The sequence below is a fragment of the Kwoniella shandongensis genome, chromosome 2 (genome assembly GCF_008629635.2).
Source record: "Kwoniella shandongensis chromosome 2, complete sequence".
Lineage (NCBI taxonomy): Eukaryota > Fungi > Basidiomycota > Tremellomycetes > Tremellales > Cryptococcaceae > Kwoniella > Kwoniella shandongensis.
This window is the reverse complement of record NC_089288.1, coordinates 1,750,372-1,764,264: the sequence shown is the minus strand read 5'-3', so window position 1 is coordinate 1,764,264 and position 13,893 is coordinate 1,750,372. Positions and strand designations below refer to the sequence as shown.

The 13,893-nt window shown below is 48.5% G+C and overlaps 2 protein-coding genes across 2 annotated transcripts; both read left to right on the top strand.

The window, feature by feature from the left end:
- Window positions 1-162: 162 nt before the first annotated feature.
- CI109_101302 (uncharacterized protein) lies at window positions 163-1,895 on the top strand (the record flags this gene model as incomplete). The annotated part of the gene is made up of 4 exons (XM_032006456.1): window positions 163-1,120; window positions 1,175-1,223; window positions 1,282-1,711; window positions 1,776-1,895. 4 exons carry the CDS (start codon window positions 163-165, stop codon window positions 1,893-1,895), a joined length of 1,557 nt encoding a protein of 518 aa, XP_031859291.1.
- An 876-nt stretch (window positions 1,896-2,771) lies between these two features.
- On the top strand, window positions 2,772-7,533 carry CI109_101301 (uncharacterized protein; the record flags this gene model as incomplete). The annotated part of the gene is made up of 5 exons (XM_032006457.1): window positions 2,772-2,788; window positions 2,844-3,054; window positions 3,113-6,553; window positions 6,607-6,704; window positions 6,765-7,533. The coding sequence occupies 5 exons, from the start codon at window positions 2,772-2,774 to the stop codon at window positions 7,531-7,533; spliced, it is 4,536 nt and encodes a 1,511-aa protein (XP_031859292.1).
- Between the last annotated feature and the right edge of the window lie 6,360 nt (window positions 7,534-13,893).

Here is a 13,893-nt window from a genome sequence, read left to right as displayed (position 1 = left end):
GCCTTTGGACCAGATTTATAAGTTACACATCCTCCCTCACTTCTTCTCCCTGTCGAAAGAATCACATAGCATACCGTCCTCGATGGTTGCCCTGTCATAGGCAAGTCGATCGACACCTTATACATCACACCGAGCTTCTACATTTCTTCGTTACACTGTATAATGCGACCTCCACCTCGAACCACTCGCAATACTAAATCACCCCCTTCTCCCGATGCTGCCGACCGACCTCGACCCACTATGGCCGATATTCAACTAGCTCCTCGACGACGCTTACGAGATGGAAGTAGCTCCTCAAGGGGTCGATCGTCAAGGGGAAGTAGTGTCGCTTCTTCAACTTCCAGTCGAGCCTCGAGCGCGCGAAGACGAGTGGCTAGTGTGGTGACCGCGAGTGCGAGTGCAAGCGCAAGTGCCGCTGCTACTCCTCCAACGTCGACAGTGATCAGAGGTCGAGAAACGACCGACCGCTCTCGTCCGGTCAGTGTCTCGTCCACTTCTTCGAGCTCGAGCCACAGACACAGGTGGCGAGAACCTACACCGTATCCAGATCCGGAAGAAGAGATGAACCCTGCGTCTCCCTTTTCCTCCGGCAGTACACTATCGCCACCACCACCTGAAGAGTCTATTTCTGTTCGACGTGCAACATCGCCCCGACCCAACGTCAACCAAACCCTATCTCAAGCTCTTAGCATTGACGATGTCCTGGAAGACTTGGAAGGACTCGAACACCTGCCACCTCCCTCGACCCCTCCTTCCGAACATATCCATCGACCACGGCGTGGCAATCTTTCAACTCCATACCACCACCGTGTGGGTAGATTACAAAGTCCAGCGAATACTTCTACCTCTTCGTCCGCTTCGTCGTCCTCCGGTCCTATAGCCCTCGATACCGTTGCAGGACGAAGATATACAGCTCAGGAGAAGGGCAAAGGACGAGCAGTCGTCACGCCAATAGAGATAGATGAGTCGTCAGGTGAAGGCGACGACAGTGTCCAGATCGTCAATATTACCCAAAAGAGGAAGCGAGGAATGAGCGACGACATAGTCAAGGGTTTGGTGGAGAATGCAAGCGTGGACGAGCCAAGTATGGACGAGGATAGTCTGTTGGGCACAGGATACAGTGAGCTAGACCGTCATTCGTTCGTTCTTAGGTCGGTTCCTGACCATTTTATAGCATGTCCTATTTGCTTCTGCGCTCCAACACAAGCTGTGATGACCCCTTGGTGAGCTGCTCCTCTACTGTTCGGAGAGAGACCTCGCCAGTTAACAGGTTCCTTATAGCGGTCACATCCTGTGCGCTCAATGTCTTCATTCTTCACTAATCGCTGCCATCGGCCGAAATCCTAACCCTCATCCGAATCAGCAACCCATGCATTGGCGAGGCCGAGGTGGCTTTCGAGGTCGCGGTGGTCGCTATTCTCGAGCTAGAGGCGGAGCTGCTGCTGCAGCAGCAGCATCGGTCAATCGTAATGGCCGTCCGGATCCTTACGGACCGACCGAATGGACTCGCGAACTTCTCCAAGAAGCATGGGTCAAGTTCCAGATCAATCTCACCGAGAAGCAATTACAACGAGCGGCTGTTCCGAAGGAAAATTGGGAAGTCACCAAAGAAGCGGTTGTTCCTGATGCGCAGGATGTCAAGGTGGATGAGGTGTTGAAGGGTTTGTGGAAGATTGATGGTCATGCGTGGGTGGTCGAGGGAGAGTGTCCAGTGAGTGCGAGCGTCGAGGTGGTGATGCTGGGATGTAGCTGAGTGTGGAGCTTGTTGTGTTTAGGTGTGCCGAAATATACTGCCTGGCGGATATGGACCTCCGTATAGCGGTATCGGTGGGATCACACCACTCAAAGCGAGACTTTCGTCTGTCGTCACAGCAGGCAACAAGAGGAGAAAGTAAGACAAAATCAAGGGCGGCGGCGTGGGAGAGTACGAGTTTGACAGGTGGGGCTGGCAGGATAGCAGTAAATGTCCTGCGCAGGTAATGTGGAGAGACCAGCAAGGAGACAGGGTTCGCATTGTATCACATCCTTCCCCTGCATATAGTGTTCGCACATACTCATCATGTCGTGTTGTATTCGACGGCAATATCCTCATATGTCACATATCATTTCGCGATGTCATACATTATATCATAGCATCGCCCGTCCAATTGGTGGATTGAGGCAATGAAGTCGGAAAGTCGCATTTATCGGAAGAGACGTCCGCGGCCCTGGTGTATGTTCCCGGATCTTGTCATATGGGTAGATCTACCACCGCATTCTACGAGTATGTCACTTCCGAAAGGTTGTCACTGCATCATTCCAACATAACAAAGCAGGCTCACTGGAGGATCGAAGGGAACGGATAAGATATGGGCGTTGCCGTGTGCACTCGGATGAGATCGGGCTGTGAGGGAAACTCCGAAGTGGCAGCGTGTAAAAAAATACAGTGTTATACGTAAAAGTGGAGGGTGACTCGTAACTGCTCTCTGTTCTCTCTGCCGACAAAGTTGACAACTCGTCGATTCAACGGCAACGATTATCCACCTCTCACCGTATTGACACTCTCTAGGTTACAGACATCTTCCTGGATATCTTCGCTGTCTCGATCTTAGAACGACACTCGATCACTGCACACAATAACGCCATGATACTCGCCTAAACAAACGGATATTCACCCAATCTTACATACTCGGTTGCGTCCTCTATACGCTTAACCAGCTCGCCATCGGGCTCATCACATCTAATCTCATATATCAAGCCTTCGGTACTATCTTGTCATAACATCTTACAACATGTTGACCAAAGCCTCGTATGTATGATGTCTCATGACTATCCCTATATTAAGCTAATTCTCCCCTTTGCAGTGCTCACTTCCGGCCCTTCATCCGTATCCCCGCCTCTCAGCCGGACCACTTTACCGCCAACCCTTCTTTGCTCCATCACCTTCCACACAACGGATCAAGCAATGCTCTCGTATCGCAAGCGCAGAACTCGACACAGACAGCTGGATCTTCAGGAAGTACAGGTCGAGCTGGATATGGTGGCAACGCCGGGGCTGGCGGTAACGGTTACACCGTGAGTCATCCTACCTGTGTCTTTGCATCTAAAGGTTCGGCTGCTGACACTGCGACAGGGCCACGCACGAGCTTTCATCTCCCTGCCTCAGACATCCGCTGTTGACCCTTCATCGACATTGTCAACAGACGAGAAGAACCAAGTTTCGACTTCACCACCCCGATCAAACCTATTGCTGAAACACCGATTATCAAAGCGAACAAGGATCATCGGTCCCAGCGATGGCACAGGGAGAGAAGTGAGACGGGAGATCGAAGCTCGTGCAGGAAGTAGTAAAGTCTCTGTACTTGAGATAGAAGGCGTTGAAGAAGCAGACTGGAAAGAGGACAGATCAATCCGATCAGGCAGGAGGGGAAGAAGGAGCTCGATCGCTTTCCCCACGCAAGCTGGGATACAACCTCTTACTTCTACTTTGGGCGAAGCGTCTTCATCGCGAAGTAGGCTTTCGTCACCGACCCGTGGGCAGAACGCTTTGCCACTCTCGAGATCATCCCGACCAACACGAGGTTCCCTTACTCGAAGTCAGACCACACTTGAGATATGGCAGGTCGGCATACCATCAACTCGGGCACAATTAGGTGTTCGATCATTATCGACTCGATCAGATGCTCAACAACTGCTGGAAAGGGAGGAAGATGCCAGACCTTTGGTCACGCCGGCGTCGATACCCTCGACGAGGGTGATAGGTCAACCGAACCGAGTCTTGATGGATCTCGCGGGACGAGATGTGCCAGGAAAACGATTAGGTCTAGTTCGACGGAATAGCACCGCAGCAGTGGAACGAGCATCATTAGATGAGCCACCCGTTGAGCTGTTATTGCAGCAGAAGTCTAGCAACAACGTCCGAACCAAAGAGGAGAAAGCTATTATCAGCGCTATCTTGGACGCTCGAGAGAACGAGGACATTGACTTGATCAACCGTCTTGTCAGTCACTATCGATCGCCTAGATCTGTCTCGCCCTTCGACCAGAACCAAATCGCTGGTGACCCCGAGCTCTCTCAGCGATACCCACTTCCTGCTACGTTCTCCCTGGAGGTGTACAACGCTTGTCTCAACGCCCTTGTATTCGCTCGACGAAACGGTCAGACCATCGCACCCATCCTTGAGATCTATAACGAGATCCTCGAGCGAGATCTCATCCCCGACTCGATCACTTACGGTTTCGTCATTCGAGCTTTGGCCTTGCGAGCGAAGGAGGTATCTGATGCGAGCAAGATCTGGTCACGGGAGAAGAAGTGGGGTGTTTGGCGATCGACATTCGTCGGACCCGAAACATGGGATGCTAAGCAAGCGGCGGAGCGAGATCAGCTCTACCAGAGTTACGAGGCGGAGGGTAACCTCTCCTCTGCGCTCAAGCTTTTCCGTGCGGCAACTATCGTAGCAGGACCCGCTTCTCGATTCAACCTTTCCGTGTACGGTACTCTCCTCGAAGCGATGTCACGACAAGAAGAACCCGACGTTGAGGGTGTAGTCCAGATCTACCGACAAGCCGAGCAACAGAAACTCACGGGTTTGATCGCGATCGACAAATATCTGTTCAAGGCTCTCGGTGCTGCCAAGGATGCGCAGGGATTGGAGAGCGCTTGGAGCGCGTTCGTCGAGAAGAACAACTCATCATCTGTCTTGAAAGAGTGGGCAGCATCATTGTATCGAGCAACACAAATGGGCGAGACCGAACGCGCTGAGAGGATCAACGGGCTGGTCACGGAAACCTGGCACATCGCCATCGAGGCGTTCATCGCTGCTGGAGAACCGGCTCGGGCTTTTGAGCTCTTTGGCGAGATGACAGCTCAAACGGAAGCTGAGTCCGTTACCAAACCGGTACCCGCCGCGACACACAAGACTTGCGGGCGACTCCTTGTCGCTTTGGCCGAAGCCGGCGAGCTCGATCTCGCCTTCGAATGGAACGAAAAGATCAAGTCTTCCGGTTTCTTAGCGAAAGTCCCTCCTCACCGTTTGACGCTCGAACATATTACCGGTCTTGTCGATGCGGCACTCTTCGATGGTAGATATCTCGAGGCTACGGATATAATGACAAGTGTTCTTGCAGACATTGGCGAACTGAACACACGAGCTGCACGAGTGACAGTGGAGAGGCGTGTTTGGAGACTGTACACTGCTTTGGTCGGGAAGGCCAGTGAGGCTTCGGAATCTGCGGAAACGACAAAGTACCTGCAAGGAATCGACAATCTTTTCGCAAAGTCTACCATTCCCATCCCGCTTGACGTTGCCCTTGTTCAGCGACACCTCGCTGTCCTGGCTAGACTGAAGCGATTCGACGATATGCCCTCCGTTCTCAACGCTGCGAAGACATCACAAACGTCCGAACGAGGACTCACCGAGCTCGCCCAAATTCTGAAAACTTGCTCGACGCTCGACATCCCCGTTGGACCTCTCGTATCTCTTGTTCACTCTTTCACCCAACACGGGATCATCGTGCCGAACAAGGTCGCCGAGGTCGTCGTACAGAGGTTTCAGGATGCGCGTAGCACGGTCTCTTCTGGCAAGGAGCTACAGATCACTGCCGATGCTTGGTTCGCTCTGTTGGAATGCTTTGCTGCGGCTCCTGCTGCTCGAATCGAGGAAGGAGAGTTCGACGATGCGCTCCTTGCTCTGACCTCCGATCTTGCTGAAGTCAAAGCTGGACAGTCTGACTTCTTGGCCCAAATGGAGAATCACACGGTCATCGTTCAGGTCGTTCGACAGCTTGTGCATCGATTTGGTGTCGAGAGGTCGTCTCACTTGTTGACTCCTCTGTTTGGCGAGGAAGTTGCCAAGACAATGACAGCGCCCGCGGTCAATCACACCAGTCCTTCATCACCGGCTTCCGCTACTAGCGAGTTCAGCGATCCTTCCTCGACTGGCACTGCTTCAACCGCTCCTACCTCCGTCGACCACAATCTGACTCTCGACCGACAACTCACCGCCGCCGTCGAGAGGTTCACTGCTCGAAACCCGCCTATCACCCCTATCCAGGCTTACGAGCTTGTGCGAGCCGGTCTTACGCGAAACGCCGTCCCATACCCCGAGACTATCTGTAGGCTGATCGATCATCTCGCTCGACTTGGTGACGAGCCGAAAGTCCGTGAACTTTACTCTCTTGCGCAGGTCGTCCTTTCTTCGTTGATCCGACCGGAAGCACAAGCGCGAAACTGGCATCTCGTCGAAGACGCCATGCTTATTGCATGTTGCCATCTTGGTCATCTCGAGCAAGCCGGTATGCATCGTGCACGAATCGTTGAGGCAGGACTTGCACCTTCAGCCGACGCTTACGCCACCATGATCGCCTCATCAAAGGACACAACAGATGACGCTTTGGTTGCTAGGGAGTTGTTCGAGGAGTCACAAGCGATGGGCGTCAAGCCTCATTTGTACCTCTACAACACGATCATTAGTAAGCTCAGTAAAGCCCGAAAGGCCGAAGTCGCTCTGGAGCTGTTCTTGAGAATGAAGGAGGAGGGTATCAGGCCGTCCAGTGTGACATACGGCGCTGTCATCGTGAGTGTCGCGAATCGAATGCAAGTGCAATGTGTGCTGATGTGCTATGATAGAACGCATGTTGTCGAGTTGGAGATGCTCAATCAGCCGAGACACTCTTCGAAGAGATGGCTAGTCAGCCCAACTTCAGAGCGAGGGTCCCTCCTTTCAAGTGAGTTACAGACCGTTCTTGGCTCGCATGACGTGAGGCTGACGTTACCTTCATTTTTAGCACTATGATGCAGTTCTACCTCCAGACGCAACCGAACCGTGACCGAGTCCTTCATTACTACAATGCCCTTCGACGAGCCCAAGTTCCTCCCTCCGCCCACACCTACAAACTCCTTCTCGACGCCTACGCTACCTTACAACCTATCGATCTCGAGTCCATGGAGCGCGTCTTTGCGGAACTCGTTGCCGACAGAAGTGTCAATGTGCAGGGTACCCACTGGGCGAGTCTGATCACTGCTCATGGAATATACGCGAACGATCTTAGTCGTGCTTTGGAAATCTTCGATTCTGCACCCAGTCGAGAAGCTGTCGTATGGGAAGCGATGTTGAACGTCCTTTCTCAACGAGGTACGATTGAAGAGCTCGAAACTATGAGAAAGCGAATGATCGATTCCGGTGCTCAACCCACTGCATACGTCTACAATGTCCTTATCAACGGTTATGCTCGAGGAGGGAACATCGAACGAGCGCGAGAGATATTCGATTCTATGGGAGATAGCATCACTGGTGTCGCTGCGCCCAACAACCATCCGACATTACTCACTTCGTCGGGTCACGTAAAGCCCAATACAATGACCAACAACCCGACGGGGGTGGTATATCGAGAACCGTCAACTTACGAGGCGATGATCAGAGCGGAAGTACGAGCGGGAAGTAGAGAAGCAGCTGAGGAAGTGCTGAGAAGGATGGAAGAGAGAGGATATCCCCTTGCGGTGTTTATGAGAGGTAGACAAGCGTTGGACGAGGGCGCAAGCGCCGGCACGAACTAGAAGAAGAAAGAAGATCTCACATAACACACACCACTCTGATACGGTAGACTGTATGAATAGAGAGCGAATGTACGAGAAAGAGGAATAAGTTCTAGGATAGTATAGCGGTACGGAGTCTGTACAGCATTCATGCATACTTTGGTTATTATCTGCTTCATTTACGGACGCATCACGCTACGACGCAAAGCGAGTCGAGGTTCGATCGATGTGTCGGTGGCCCTCTGTGACTATTATCAACAGAGGCTGCAGTCAAAAAGTAATTCAGGGCCTAACACTCTTCGGCGACGAGGTTGAGTGACGTTTGCCAAAGGCGTCATGTACAATGACGAGACGAACGAGATACTGGGCAAGAATGGAGAGAACAGTCACCTATCCTATATCTGTGATCATAGATTTGTTGGTGGTGAAGGGATAATGGACAGGATATTCTTACCACTGATTAACTCACTAATTGTTGATTGCATCATACAACAATCAGAATCCACCTGGTTGACTCAGGAATGGTTGTCATGTGGACCATGCCACATTTGCGAGGTACCCGCTTACAAGTCTTGTTGACTGGCTGGTGGAACCAACCAGAAATTCAAGCACATATTCCTGCTTTACACAGTGGTTAATTGCATCCTGTCCTCGTTTTACCTCATCCTTGTTCTTGTCATGATTGTGTTGAGAAATAAGTGATGGCTTTTTGATGTGATGAAGGTGGCCATACTTTGGTTACGAATATCTCAGCCAAGGATGAAATGCACCATGACAACACCTGAGGATTTGAGCATGGGTATGTCTCTTTCCTGAGCCTATGTGTGTCAGTACAAAGCCCTTATGACCTACCAGGAGTCAGGCCAAAAGGAATTACTCTTGTCATACATGTTTTGACATTTTGAGCCTTCTAAATTCCCATCTTCTTACTTGTTGACTGATACAGTGAAACAGTGTTGAAACCCCCTGGCAGGTCAGGTGTCATGAATGACAACTACCAAGACCAACATTCTCGGGTATATATAGCGAGAATCGGGAGGTTCAGCATAATGTCCCGATTATCGTGACCTTTTATAGTGTGAAGCGATGCTCCGATAGCGTAGTTGGCCACTGACTAGGCAATGCGTTCTTACATCAGGGGAGATTAGAAGTCAGAAGACAGACAATGGCAGGGGCACCGAAGCCTCAGAAATGATAGTGACAAAGTGTCATGTCATAGTATGTCTGCATGAGTTGTTGGATGCCTATGATGTCATGTGTGATGTCAATGAGTGGTGTATGGTGTGTTCATGATGTCATTGAAAACCAGGATTAATCTGTGATGCATTTGTTTCATTGCAAGCCATTGAGGAGGTGGCAACGGCTATAAGACTCAAAATGCGGGCCTGCTTGCTCTATGATTTCTCTTCTTCATCATATCACTCGATTCACAGTTTTATATTGTATTAGAGTTCAATTGTGAACCACTCACTCAGACACTTATTCATTTATCACACCATCACCCACCACATCACACCATCACACCAATTATACGACACATCACACCATCACCCACATACAATACCTGCACCATGTCATCTTCTCAATATGGAGGACAAGCCTCCCCCACTGAAACAAACACTGCTTGTTTGGTGAGTTCAGCTTTGTCAGTTCGACCCTCCAAGAGCAAAGGGCAGTGTGGAGAATCCCTGTCCTTCAATCATTTTGCATCTTGCAAGGTGAAGAGAATTTTTTAACTGACATCCCATGATGCACGAATAGTCAGCTGCACGTCCATTTTACAGGTTTGACTGGGACGAAATTTCCCGCCAGCTTGGTGCCACCGCTGTAACACTGCAAAACGGGGAGGATGAGGAGACATTGTGTGCCCTGGTCACAGTCGCTCAGGACAGTCGCCCAGAGACAAAAAAGCGTAGTTATACTAACAATGATGGGGTCGTTGGAGAACGTGATTCAAAGTTCTTTTGTACATGGCTGTATGTCACAACAGACTCTGGTGAACAGCTAGGAGCAATCAAGACACTTACTGAAGAGAAGGACACTGTCATGGACTTTGTGGAAAGTGCAGTAACCCAGAGCAAAGCCTGGTATGAACCTATTTGCAAAGCGAAAGGTTGGATGACAGTTGAAGGGCTCTTGAGGGAGATGAAGGCGGAGCAAATGGTTGGCTCGATCCGCGACACTCTTTGGGCAATTGGTACCAGATTCTCAGAGCAGGGACCTGAGTCTTTTGAAGCAGGCTATTATGTGAAGAATGCTGGTCAGCTGAGTGAGGATCTCCAACAGTTGAATATCTCAGATGATCACCAGTGTTAGGAGAAGTCAATGGGTGATTTGATGAACCTGTTCATGGATGTTCAAGAGCATGATGTTTTGATAGATTGGTGATTAGTGCTATGTTCATGAGTTGATGTTATGTGCTGTTTATATTGATGATTGTATATTCTCCTTATGTGAAAAATACTGAAAGATGACCGTTGCCCTCACATGCGATGGCTTGTGTTACCTCCCTTTATGACATATCGTTCTATCTGGACTACATCATATGGTAATCAATGCAGCCTGTGTGTATCTGTTTGGAGTGGAACTCGATAAGACTTAGGTTTAGCACGACTGATTGTCTCAAAGCTATATCCAGGTGCTGCTCTCTTCTCTTTGGATACCCTTCCGGATATGAATTGGGCTTGAGTCACACTACTAGCATAGTACACTCAAGATTTGCACAATGGGCTCACACTGACATTGACTTTTTCTTGCTCTAGTCCTTGTCCATGGTTTCTTGTTCCATTCCAGTTCTCCCTTTTGTGTTGACAAGTCAGAGATATGTTCTTTCCATAGGACACCCTTGTTAAAGTATGAGAGGTCCACTGAGGTCCCCTTGATTGGTATTGAGACACGACCACCATTATGACATAGACTTGGTCTGCACACCCCGCTCTATGGCAAAGTTAGTCCACAAGAAGATACACTGGTATCCATTCTAATCTCGGCTTGGAAATACAACAGGAATGCCCAAATGTTGTGAGCACTCTATTGGTGTATTCATATTTCAGAGCATTACAGCAAAGTTATCTCCCTCTGCGACTCTAACATATGTCAAGGGATATGAACAATTTTGTTATTACAAGTAATCACTTCTTTAAATTCTGCCAAAAACTGATTTCATTTGTTCCCAATGTGTTTTTTGCTCTCGTGATCTACCTGATCCTACAACCAACTCACTCCTGTTTCAATGCATATACTGTCCTTTTGGATGTTGTGATTCTGTGTTGGCTTGAAAACCTCGTCCAGCTCTTTAGCTGCGCTGATATTCAAGGCTCACTTTGATAAAGTGAGCTGCCATCTATCCGGATTCTGGGGGGGTGGGCTCGGTACATGTTCGTGTACAGAGGATGGTTTGTATCAGTGTCCGGTCTGTAGACATGTTCGGTATGAAGGCATAGTCGTTACGGAGGTGTATTTGGTGTATGGTCGGTTGGTATACGGATGAGGTGTTGAGTTCCCAAGAGTAGTGGCAGTCTGGTGGTTGGTGGACGGATGGTGTGTGGCCTGGGATCCACTCAAGAGTAGTGGCAGTCTGGTGGTTGGTGAACGAATGGTGTGTGGCCTGGGATCCACTACAGCATCATGGCCAAATTGATCAGAAGTATGTTTGTCTTGACATCGTTAAACCGAGAGCTTAGACAAGAGATGAGCTACACAACAAGCAGAGTATAAAGGTTTGTCATCCTTATCGTATATAGACACCCCATCTATCCTCCTGTCAGTGTGTTTACGCTCAATGGGAACCAAGCAGTATCATGCGGGGCTGAGGGATAATGCACGCTCAGGTTTGGATGACCTGTACATCCCATTATTTTCCTTTGGCACATAGGGGTGTTGCAAATGCAGAGACTGTGCCAAGTGGGGAGACAACGCGTGCAGTATATTTGCTAGTCTTTGTTTGAGCAACGCAAGTGTCACAATCCAGTACAACAGCAAGATTCACTTATGACTTGGCCCCCAAACAGTTTGACTAGTCATCTGTCATCATCTAGATAAGCTGACACTTGAGGTGATTGCCAACAGACAAGACCGACCTGGCTGTTGAATCGTTATGGCGGTTCCGGTGGTAGCACTGGTACTTGTGTACATGAGTACAGGAATTGTAGATAGGTCTTCCTGTGACAAATATGTATTTTGCTGTCTAGTTCACTACTATTGTACAGGTGAAGCATTGTCCTAGTCAACCCCAAGTCTCAAACACATGACATCCGGCTTGTTCTATTTTGTTTTTGGACTTAGACCTATACACATTGCATTTTACCCAGTATAGGCTCCTGATTAGACCCGCCTCTGATAGAGAGGAGAAGATAAAATGGGACAGGAGCAGAGGAAAAGCAGAAGAGAAGAGGAGATGAATGACAGGGAGACTCCAGGGATCATTCAAGTGTAGAATACTCATACATACAGACAGATATTAATTCAAGTAATGTTGCAAGACACATGTCACCTCTTCAGACAACACCGGCACAGTTTAGAATGTGGAGGATTGTCCAGGATGCTAGAATGGAACATAGCACAACCTCCTTCCTCCCATGATTGGCCTTTTCGATTACATGCCGGGTAAGTAATAACTTAATGCCAGCCAAACAACGGGAATGAGTCAGATGACAAAGAAGATACAGTAGTATTGACTGGATACCAACGAGACAATCTCTAGTTGACAAAACATCAAGAAAGCATCTAACATTACAAGTTAATGATTGTCCTTCATCTCGTATTACTAATCTACTCACATCAAGACATATAGACAATATAATCACTGTGACAGCCAAACACAGCTCAGCAAATCTATACAATCTTTCCACAGATGTTTGTGCCAAAATCCTTCTGTATACCTTCCATACCATTCTCCTTCTCTTTCTAAATCACATGTTCCTACAATCATCACACATACATTTCCCAGTGCATCTCCTCTTCTTGGTCCATACCTCGACTCTGCATTGGCTCATGTGTCCACTCACAACGCTCTTCAGCAGACAGGATAAATAGGAATGAATGAATCATTCAGAACTTGCCTTACCAGGTAGAGGTATCAGAATGGTGAATGTAATTTGTCCTGTGAGGGCCTCTACAGTGAGAGGAACAAGACATATCTATACCTTTCCAAGATCTTTTGCCACTGTAAGAAAAATGCCAGAGGTGTTTGGAGAAGTCTTCATGGGGCCCTGCAGATCTTGCAGAAGATCACTTGCTGAAGCCTTGCATAAGAGTGTAGAAGACTTGAAGAAGACTTGTAGAAGACCCACAGAACATACTGGCAAATTGTTGACTTTCATGAGAAACTATTCAACCTGGCTGTATGCAATTGCAATGCAACCACAGAAAGATACATAGGGGGTCCAAAGCAACTGAAAAGCGTTGCACATGGTGTACTTCGTGAATAGCTCCAAACTGCTAACAATGGTGATGCAATGATCCGGTTAAGAGTGTTGTTATACATGTGCAAATCTGTGAGTTTCCCTTGAAAACCATAACAGATTGGACCAAACCTTGGATGCACTGGGATTAACCTTGAGTGTAATCATCCTACTGTCATGCGCATCAGATAGTTCAAAGCGAAATGGAATGCTATTCTTGTTGACCGCATTGTCTATTGTCATGCATGATAGAGGTCAACTTTTATGCAATGAGGTGGCAGAGTTACCTCCATACCGCAAAAATACTTGCAACAGAATGTGAGGCATCATTACATGGTCTATTCTAAAAGAAACAAAGGGATATAAGCAAGCCTGACAGCCAGAAGATGCCCATGTACACATAATTGGCAAGCTACTGAAGTGATGTTGCTTTACATGCAGCACAGGAATATTTACAACATAGCCTTGATTTAGTGACCTCCCTAACACTGCCTTCTCATGTCACACCCTCTCTATGTGCAATCAGTGCTGCTTTGACCTCTTTGAGGTTGATGGAGAACAGTCTGGCAGTCTTTGCATGTCTGTCTTTGGTGTGTTTGGTGCTGCAAACTGAAAAGGGGATGTTGACTGAGCTGAGGTATTCAAGGGAATTGATTCTTGGCATGCAGATGATGCTTGTTTTTCTGATGTCGTGTACTGGGCAGAGGATTCCAAATGGGCAGAGGCATCAACAGTACTTGGTTCTTGGTTTGAGATATCTGAGCTGCATGCATCAGCTGTCTGAAGTTGAGATCGTTTTGCAGCTAATTGGAAATTCTCATTACAAATCCATTGTCCATGCTTTTGAGCATGCAAAAGGGAACAGGCAACTACCTTGACAAGCTGGCCATTCAATTTCCTATAAAACTGAAATCCATCATGTCTTCCTGGCACAGTTTCACAAATGGGCAAGTTGCAGCTGTACTTGGTACGTACGGCG